The sequence below is a fragment of the Miscanthus floridulus genome, chromosome 6, assembly GCF_019320115.1.
Source record: "Miscanthus floridulus cultivar M001 chromosome 6, ASM1932011v1, whole genome shotgun sequence".
Lineage (NCBI taxonomy): Eukaryota > Viridiplantae > Streptophyta > Magnoliopsida > Poales > Poaceae > Miscanthus > Miscanthus floridulus.
Genome location: NC_089585.1, coordinates 83,708,239 through 83,718,223, shown reverse-complemented (window position 1 = coordinate 83,718,223; position 9,985 = coordinate 83,708,239). Strand labels below are relative to the sequence as shown.

The 9,985-nt window shown below is 42.0% G+C and overlaps 1 protein-coding gene across 2 annotated transcripts; it reads right to left on the bottom strand.

Moving 5' to 3' along the window:
* Nucleotides 1-797: 797 nt before the first annotated feature.
* LOC136456232 (SCY1-like protein 2 A) lies at nucleotides 798-9,233 on the bottom strand. 2 transcript variants are annotated; one of them, XR_010759384.1, is made up of 15 exons: nucleotides 8,554-9,233; nucleotides 7,628-7,732; nucleotides 7,027-7,137; nucleotides 6,304-6,486; nucleotides 5,999-6,125; nucleotides 5,803-5,864; nucleotides 5,498-5,584; nucleotides 4,993-5,079; nucleotides 4,383-4,496; nucleotides 3,768-3,896; nucleotides 3,538-3,600; nucleotides 2,738-2,899; nucleotides 2,506-2,624; nucleotides 1,325-2,433; nucleotides 798-1,236 (listed from the first exon to the last, which is right to left on the bottom strand). XR_010759384.1 is itself a non-coding variant. In XM_066456026.1 (14 exons), the coding sequence occupies exons 1-14, from the start codon at nucleotides 9,043-9,045 to the stop codon at nucleotides 1,392-1,394; spliced, it is 2,883 nt and encodes a 960-aa protein (XP_066312123.1). In that variant the 5' UTR covers nucleotides 9,046-9,233; the 3' UTR covers nucleotides 798-1,391. The 2 variants fall into 2 exon arrangements, 1 of the variants encoding a protein (XP_066312123.1); XM_066456026.1 differs by having other exon boundaries at nucleotides 798-2,433.
* Nucleotides 9,234-9,985: the final 752 nt, after the last annotated feature.

Here is a 9,985-nt window from a genome sequence, read left to right as displayed (position 1 = left end):
AGTGTTAATTTTAAAAAAACAGACAGTGTTAGATTTAAAATTAGTTTTCAAAAAGTGTTAAAATTTTAAAAAAAATTCTAGACAAAACAGGGACACTACCTGCATGCTTCTGACTTCGTCTCATGATACGTACTCCCTCCGTCCCAAAATAGAGGTAGTTATGGGATGCGTGCAGATCAAACTTTCTCATATTTGACTAGCTTTGTAGAAAATATGTAACATTTATATCTCCAAATAAGTTTATTATGAAAGTATATTCAATGATATATCTAATAATATTAATTATGTATTATAAATATTAATATTCTTTTATATATAAGTGGTTAAAGTTGAAAAATATTGACTTCTCGGAAAAACAAGAATGACTTCTATTTTGAGACGGAGGAAGTACGCACGGTGATGTCCAGGTCGCCATTCAATTTTCCCTGAGCAACTGATCTGGCGCTCATCAACTGCAAATGTTCCTGCTATGCATGCGCCATCCAAGCAGAAACGCATCATCCATCATGGTACACTGCAAGCGAGCTAGTGGTACACACACAGGGCTGTAGGACCGTGTATCGAATCCAAAATGCTCGATCGGTGTTGTCCAGCGCATGCACGGGTGTTATGACCACTGCAGTTGGACCCCAGCTCTTTACAAGGTCAACATCAGAGATTTGGGACACAAGAATCCAACCAAGGATAGGAATATATATGGCTTTTGTCAGCATTACCAAATATATCATGCTGGATAAAGGCAAACGGGACCAAGTTTGTTTAATCAGCTAGAAATGGTGAAGGGAAAAGGCCAAGGATGAAGATCAACTTCAAACAGTTGTGGGATATCATTCATAACAGATGTGCTTGTACCAGCAACGGTTTCTCCAAACAAAATAGAAGCAGAATAGCAGATAGGCCTTAATTCAACAGACTACGTACACAACACGGGCCTTGACTAATGAATTACATGATGTTGGGGGAGCATAGAGTACATGAGCAAGGTGCACCTATAAGGCCCATTATAAACATTGTGGTACAATGTAAACATTCAAAACTTCACAGCCCAGATAAACATGTCAACTATATTCATCAACTCTACAAGCTACAGCCGAGTTTGGACAGAAATATACACAACATTTCTTCTGTCACCAATATGAAGATGGCCTCAATGCTCAAATCAAAACCCTAAGTGGGAGCATGTGAAAAGGTAACCTCTGCAAGATCCCGATTTCCCCGAAGTAGAATTCCTTCAGACTATAAACCAAGGTCATCCAGCTTCAAAATGAACAAAATAGATATGCTTTCGCCACATGCATGTCCAAAAGAACAGTATGACGCTCACCTTACAAAGGTTTGAAGATGTACACATTGACAATCGGAACAGAAAAAACAGCGGCAAGCCTCTGTTACTAAAGTAAATCCAGGATAGGTTGTTGTCCTGATGACGAGTTGGAATGAGGCGGCCTTGATGCTCGGGAGAGTGCTGACTGTCCCTGATTTCTACCACGCCCTCTTCCAACTGAAGTGGATGGAGGAGGGGCAAGTCTGGGTGGGCCATGTGCGGCATTGTTGGCCGACATGGACAGTGATCCAAAATCAGATTTTGGTTGCATCATGCTCAGACCTGTACTGGAACTACTTGGATTGGAGAGACCTGTGCTCAATCCTCCAATTGGATTTCCAAAACCTAGAGCTGCATTACCCTGATTCAAATAGCTGCCAGTTGAGTTCATGCCCATTAGATTAGACGTGTTTGACCAGCTCATTTGGTTGCTTTTCATTTGCCCTATAGAATTCCCGCTGCCACCAAACCCTATGTTACCTGAGCCAAATCCAGAAATATTTTGATTTGTGCTTGGTCGATGCTCGGTTGCTGAAATGCTAGTAACGTTGCTAGGTTTTGGGGGCCAATCAGCAAAAGGATCAATATCATCAAGTCCATCGCTAGACAACCTTCCAGAATCATTCTCCTTGCTAATAGACAAGGGTGCATTGAAGTCGGATGACGAGCTTCTTCGAGGAGGCCACTCAATGTCAACAGGGACACATGAGCCAGAAGTTTGAGGTCCTGAACTGGGCACAAGAGATTGTAGTGATGGTTGTGGTTGCGCAGGTGGGATTGTAGCCGCTGTAACCTGAGAAACTAATGATGGCTGCTTTGCTTGGGTGCTCAAATCAAAGGGGAGTGTTGTGGATTGCTTTGTTTGAGTACTGAAGTCAAAAGGGTCTACTGAGGGTTGCTTTGTTTGTGCACTAGAATCAACTGAGAGAGATGGAACACCGGTTTTCTTACTAGGACCCCAGTCTTCATCCCATGCAGGGCTGCTCTTTGCAGCTGGTATTTGTCCTGACATAGGTTCAGAATGGAACCCATTTGCCAATGAAGGTGACGCTTTTACCTCTGTGTTCCCATTATCTGTAACAGTCACACCACGCTTCTCTTCAATCTTGCTGTAGAAATAGGTAGTAGTTTAGTTGACATATTGATGGACATGTGGAGAGCGATGCAAGGATAAATGATACCTTGTAATGTCCTTGACAAAAAGCATATACTTGGCAAATTGTTGTACATTCAGTTGATGTGCTGTTAGCAATGGGAAGATGAGAGGAATCACATATTCCGCAGCAAACTCAACACCGCACTGGATCAATGACAAGAGAGTAAATTGAGTATTACTGAGGTAAATGGCATGGGAAAAAACCGCTCATAATTAAGCAATGGTAAAAAAGAACATGTCAAGAAGACAAGACTAACTTGTTTATAGATTGCATTAGCAACACCAAGTGTGCACATAAGAGTTGGCGCTGTATGGTCAACAGCTGTGCAACGCCTAACAGTCTCCAAGATACCCAGTATACCTTCTTTGTCCAGGGATGGCACAAGATCTCCTAAACAGCGCAATGCATTCACACGCACCTATAATGCAGGAACAATTAAGAACATAAGATAAGTTACAGTACAAAGTACAGAATGATGTATTTCTAACAGTGAGGCAGGAGCTCACAAGTACAGCACTACATAAGAAAAAAACATCAAATATTTGCAAAACGAGTAGATAGAGAAAACGTGTGTGTGTGAGAGAGAGAACAATGCAACAATGGAATTCTAAAATGTCAATCTTGTTCAACAAGAATGAATTATAATTAAGGTCAACTAAAACATCACTATGCATTGGTAAACTACATGTTGCTAATATTACTTGAGAAAAAACAAAATGTAAAGCACTACTACTTCAATAAACACCTATTATGCAGCATTACTAAACTTAGGGCCACCGGCCATCAGTAAGATATATTGGTATAAGAGCAGACCAGAGACACAGGAAAGTAACAAACAGCATGAAAGTTCATAATAACATAAGAAAACAAGCATTCAGTGTTAAAGGGTTCCTATCCTTTGCTTTTCTCGTATGAGCCTGCTAGAACACAAAAGAGGCAGTAGCATTCCATTTTATAAAAGTTTGCGGTATTCCAATGCTTTAATGTGTGTTCATATGATTACAGATAATAAGTACATTGCCAAATATAATAGACTATAGTATATACTGTGCATACCGCAGCAACTGTGGTCTTTAGAGCTAATCCATGCACACGAGGAAACACAGCCTGTTTGACTAGCTGCACAAGAAAAAATTTATTACATGATCACATAACATGCATGCCTTGCACATACACTGTAACCCATTGGTCAAGTGAGTTCAAACAGTCTTAAAAAAAGGGCTATCATTTTTGTACTGGTCAATCAAATGATTAATCTTCATTCTTTAGTATAGCAAAACAGTAACCTTGGTGTCAAGTTGACGAGACAGTGCTACTGTTCGACGCAGAACTTCTTCCTGTAACCGGGGATCATTGTCATCATAAGCCCGGACCAACATTGGAAGAACATGTGATATCAAATGTTCCTGTGTGGCCTGCAGAAGACAAATATCCTGGTCACAAAGCACCATGCAAAAAAAAAAAAACTAATTAAACTACATGTTAATAATAATCATTTGTGGATTAAGGGCACCATTCCATTCAGTCACATAGGCCCCATTTGGGAGAGCTCTGCTCCCTGATTCTTCAGCTCCGCTCCTTGATTTTTCGATGGAGTGATTCCATTGGATTCCTTGGAGGGAGCAGGGTGTGGAGCTGATGAGAATTGATTCTTTGCTGATCCCCACTAGAATATAACAGGGAGCAGGGTGAAGCAGTTTTTTTTAGCTCCCAACTCGTAGTGTAAATGGAGAAGTGATTCTTTGCCGATGCCCACCTGAATCAGTTGGCATTTTGAGCGTTTGGCTGGTTGGGAGTGATTCTCTTCGAAGAAGCTGGAGCTGGAGCTCTCCCAAACGGCCCCATAGATAACACAAAGGAATAATGTAGTCTATCGATATTTCACAAGTAACCCTAATTACCTTGTTAATGATGAGATCTGCATGCTTCACAAGCAGAAGTAGAGTTTCACCTGATGCTGAAGTAAACACTGGAACAAGCGCAGGCAGTGTTGCGAGTTCAAAATCCCCTTTATCCTGTAAAAGAGCCAAAAGTAACCGCCTTTTCAGAATAGTCACATAAAAAAGGTCAGTACATAAAATATCCTGAAATGCATTTGCTTAAAAAAAAACCCTAGTATTCAATTCTACTTGTGGATCTTGCACATAGAATGACATAAACCACATGTAGTTAGGACTTAGAACTTTACTACAGTGATGCATATTTGACATGGAAAGCACTAGCGTTAAAAACAGATACAAGGATAAAAAAAAGGGGCAGACCCAGTGCCGGAGGCTCCCACATGAGTGGGGTCTGGGGAAGGGAAAAACCGAGGCAAGCCTTCCCCCCGCAAATCTGCGGAGAGGCTGCTTCGAACCCATGACCTGGTGACTCAGTGAGACAGCTCTCACCACTGCACCAGGCCTGCCCTTCAAAAACAGATACAAGGATGGGATTCCATAATACTCTTTGAATGGACAGAAACTCTATTCATGCATTAAAATGGTACAAATGAGAAACAGCAGAAATAACCTGAGATTCTGCTATCGTTAGAACCATAGGCAAAATCATTGGCTGCATAACCATGTTGCGTAACTCAGCACAAAGAGGAGGAAGAACCTGGTTGCAAAGTGTGAGTCAGCTTTGAAATAACCAATGGATCAAATAAATACAAGGCTGTTCTTTTTCCTAGACAAAACAATTTGAAAGGAACAAACAGGAAAAAAACAGAATCACAATGTCAGAATGGGTCAACCAGAGAATTGATTCATATTTGTGACAAATTTAAGATCTAGAAATTGAGGTTTAGATATTCTTTTATTTATTTCCAACTCTCCATACAGGGAGTACCACATGCTGATGGCGATAGCAACCAAACATTATGGGATCTGGGTAGCTGTATCAGTTTAATTTGACATATGCAGGTTTCAGTAGCTTCAATGAAGTGATACATAACAAAATGATGCTCACAGAGAGTAGACACATGGGGGTAGCATTGATCGGAAGAAGACAGAATGGATTTCAGTACTGAACATACTTTATATCGAAGAACTCGGGAATCGAAATCCTTCCACATATCTGATAATGCCTTCAAAAACTCTGTCTTCTGCATATTATCTCTCTCCTGAAAGGAATGGTATATTAAAAATTAGAACCATTTTTAGGTACCAAATTGTGTCGTTTCATTCTCTAGTCAAGAAGGCAAGATTCTTGCTGCTGTGTTGACAGCTATAACTCAACAATCTAGTCAAAGGTGATTTTCAGACAGCAAAGAAGCACACCAGATTGCAACCTTTGGACTTATCCAGGAAAATAAACTAAAGGGGAATAACAAATACATACAAGCAAATGATCAAGGAAACGAAGAGCGCGCAACCTCGTATCATCCCGGAAGAAAGGAGAACCTGCAGAAAAGGTAGCATTTTAAAAATCATTTCGTGAAACTTATCAGTGGTGGTCATGATTTACCCCACCAGTGGGCGACACAAAATCTCCGTTGATTTTCCCTTAAATGAGGGAAAGAAAGGTGTTAACACACCTGTAAAGGCCATAGCACTAGGACGCGATACTGCATCCATCGATAGCATCCTTTGCAAATCCGATACCAAATCAGAAGGAATATTAGAAAAGGCTTCACTTGTTAAATATGTCAAGGCATTCATGTACTGCAAGAATAGGGGGAAACATCAGAATAGGTGCTGTAGAATGTGGATACAACCCGAACAAGATGGTCTACTTGCAAAACTGAAGTGGAGAAAGTGTAAAATATACAGTTCAGACCATTGATGCTAAAAGAACAAATCTATATTGGGTAAATGCCATCGATCAGATTTTAAAACATACCATTTTAACATTGTTATGGCAGTCCAGAAGTGGTCTACGAGCAACCAGATGGTAAGCTAGACATCCAAAGCTAAACATGTCGCAAGCAGAGCCAACTTTAGAATCTCCACTTCGGACCAATTCTGGTGCAGTATAGTTCAACGATGGTTGAAGAGGTAAAGCTGTATCCTCGACATCATAGTCCTAGAAAGAAACCAAGCAGATAAATTGGCAACAGTTCAGAGCATTGGAATGCAAAAACAAGCAGGGTTCACGAAACAGATCATAAAGTCACCAATCACAGAAGATGTCACTAAAGCACTGAGCCATGGGTATAATGAAGCACTAAATATGCTTAGTTGTCCATTAATAACTTAACCATGGAGCGGTCTAATAATGACTAGCATAGGTTTGTGGTGCACATTGTATATGCAGTTAAAAATCCCAGCAGTAGCAATGTGCTACACGCAATCGCCACATGACAGTAGTGGTATATTTTTAAAGTTGATACGAAAAGATCAGTTCATGTCTAGAAGAAACTCTATGCCAGAAAAAATATTTATCATGCAGAACTACCTGACAGTTTAGAAATAAATTTGAACCATATAAATTCGGTGGAATATTTTCTGCTACAGCAAGCTTCAAAGGGACAATACAGATTAGTCAATGTTCTCAAAATATGGTAAAAGAATCTGCAAATTAAAGCCACCAAAATGACAAACTAAATGTAGATTACTTACTAACCGAATAATGGAATAGCTGTGATGAAGTCAAACCACCTGTGGCTTGATCAACCGAAAGAGCAAAACCAAACCCACCAAGCTTCCAAGATCCATTAGAAGTTATAAAGACCGTCTGAAAAAGAAGTAAGATCAGTACAGTACACTAGTGTAGAACTCAAATGTTGGCGTAATGGATAACAAGCAAGTAACATCGAACTCATTAGGTATTATGCAGATTCATTTGCAGATATATTAGATACCATGTGGTGCTAAACCATCAGTTCAGAGAGCAACATACATTACAAGGCTCCATATATAGTGAACAAACGAAATTGCAATTCAAGGAAAAAAATTATCTCCAACAAAGCATTGAGTTTTTCAGCAACTAAGTGCAAGTACAAAAAAAAAAGCATCATATACTACATAGCAAGCCTAAATCACAGAGTGACCTTAGGATCACCAAGGGGGACGGCGGCAAGGCAGAATAACTACGTTAAAATCACAAGAGAACACAAAAACTTTAGGATTGTAATAGGAAAAGGACAGAGCAAATCAATTATATCAATAACAGAAAAAGAACAAGCAGAAAATTATAAGGCAGAAGAATGGTCATGCATAGTAACCTCAGGCGATATAGCTCGATGGGCAAGATGAGCATTGTTATGAAGAAAATCCAACGTCTCCGCAACTTGTAGCAGTCCATGTTTAATCTCAAGTAGCCCCATTTCCTGAAACGCAAAAAAGAAATTAGCAAATTGCTGGATTGAAAGATGTGATCATAATTTGGCTATACAAACAATTGTCATGACTAAGGCACCACTTGATACACAGAAATACAAGGAACATATAATCTACAGGCCCCATTAACCACTTATATGACCTGAGAAGTTCCAACTCCACAGGATACCAGATAGTAAAATAGAAGTTTTACAGTCGAAAATCGCAAGAATCTCAGTCAAACCTCATGTTTGGATACAATTCTGATTATCTCAAGTCCTACCAAACGCCAGTAGGTAACAAGTGAGATTAGATAATCTCAGAAGATTTTTACAAATCAGTGGTGTATAACTTAGGAAGCAAAAGAACCATGTAAACTCCCAGGAAAAATTACAAGTTTTGATACATCGGTCCAACAAGGATGCCATTTTTTAAGGAAGGTTAGTTGCAAAATTTTAGAAGTACAAAAACTATACTCATTTTGCAGGTTTTATGGATGTGACACTGCCAAATGCTGCATTAGAAACATAAACGATATCTTCTTAGATCATGCCTCTGTAATTCTATGACATTTGCTAATCAATAATGGCATGAACAGCTAAAACTAGAAACAATCGCCAGTTTTCCACTCCCATACCAACACTAATCACCTTAAACTTGTTAGCCAGTTTTGAATGCAGTAGCAACAAGTAACAAGAAAACATGAAAAAACTTTTATCCTTCAGTCTTGTAGCCTTCCTAGCAGTAAATTAAATTGCCTAAGGTCGATGCTAGGTAGTATATACACTGACAGGCAGAGTTAAAACAAAAACACGAGATGTCAAAGTCGTACCATGCCCTTGAGCTCCTTGGGCACCTTGCCGACGTTGTCAAGGCACCCAAGCGCGTTAGCTACGGAGGCGAAGACAGGTTCGGTGGCCATGGCCATGGCGGCCTTGGTCTCGTCTAGCGCCTGCACGACGTGGAGCACGCCCGGGTGGCGCAGGCGGACGAGCCGCGCCGCGTCGGCGCGGACGAGGTCGAGGAAGGCGTCCTCGGCCGCCTTCGACAGCCCCGCCCGCGCCCGCGCCTCGGCGAGGGCGCGCTTGTCGAGCACCCAGACGGAGACGACGGGGTAGGGCGCCGAGGGGGCGCCGTCCCGCGGCCGCGCCGTGTAGATCCGCCACGCGAGCCCCGGCCCGCCGGACCCGGCCTGGTCCAGCAGCTCGTAGTCCTGCAGCGGGCGCGGGCCCGTCACCTCCTGCACCGTCGTGGACACCGTCTTCTCGATCACCGCCGACGCCTTCGCCAGCGCCTGCGTCAGGGTCTTCATGTTGAGCGCCATCGGCCCCCACCGCCGCCGCTGCCGCTGCCTCCGGCGAGATCTGGGAGGCCCCGGCCGCGGTGGTGGATTTCGTCGAGGAGGGGGGTCGCCTGATCGGTCGGTGGCAACGCGTGTTTGGTTTAATTACTTTACGGGTGTGTTTTTATTTTTTTTATTTTTGTTTTTTAATCGGTTTTTCCAGGGGAGAAGCAGCTCGTGTGAGACCGCGAGCGAGGGGAGGAATGGAGGATGATGCTTCGTCGCGAAGGGGACGAGAAGGGGGTTGTTGGTTCGATCTGGGCCGTTGGTTCTACGTGGTTTTGGCCGGGATGGACGGCTGGGATTCGGCATTTTGGTGGGCGTGGCGTCGTGGTCCTGTCGGGAGACAACGAGCAGCAAGTGGTTAAGGCAGTCCCAACGCGGTTGCTCTAGTCGTTTCTACTTTACTATGATCCGTACCATAGAATTGAATGACATGGATGACGTGTCTACGAAATTAATGAAGAAAGACGAGAGAATAGCATGAAACGAGAAACGATCGCCCCTTGCTTGGGAAGAAACTATCGATTTTGCGTTGGGAGCGAGACGTACTTTCCATCGTGTTGCTACTGCCTTAGTTCCAGCTATTACATCGAATCTTATGATACGCGTATGGAATATTAAATGTAGACGAAAAAAATTAATTGCACAGTTTGGTTGGAAATCGCGAGACGAACGTTTTGAGCCTAATTAGTCCATGATTGAATACTAATTGTCAAATAAAAATGAAAGTGCTACGGTAACCAAAATCCCAAATTTCATCCAACTAAACACAGCCACATCGAGTGTACTATAACGGCCCGTTCAGTTCCTGGGTTTCGAGGTCAGGAACTATTCCAGCCAAAAACACTTATCTAATTTATATAAGGATTCATTTCTGCCTAGAACACCTTAAACGAACGAGCCCTAGAGGGAAGAAGAG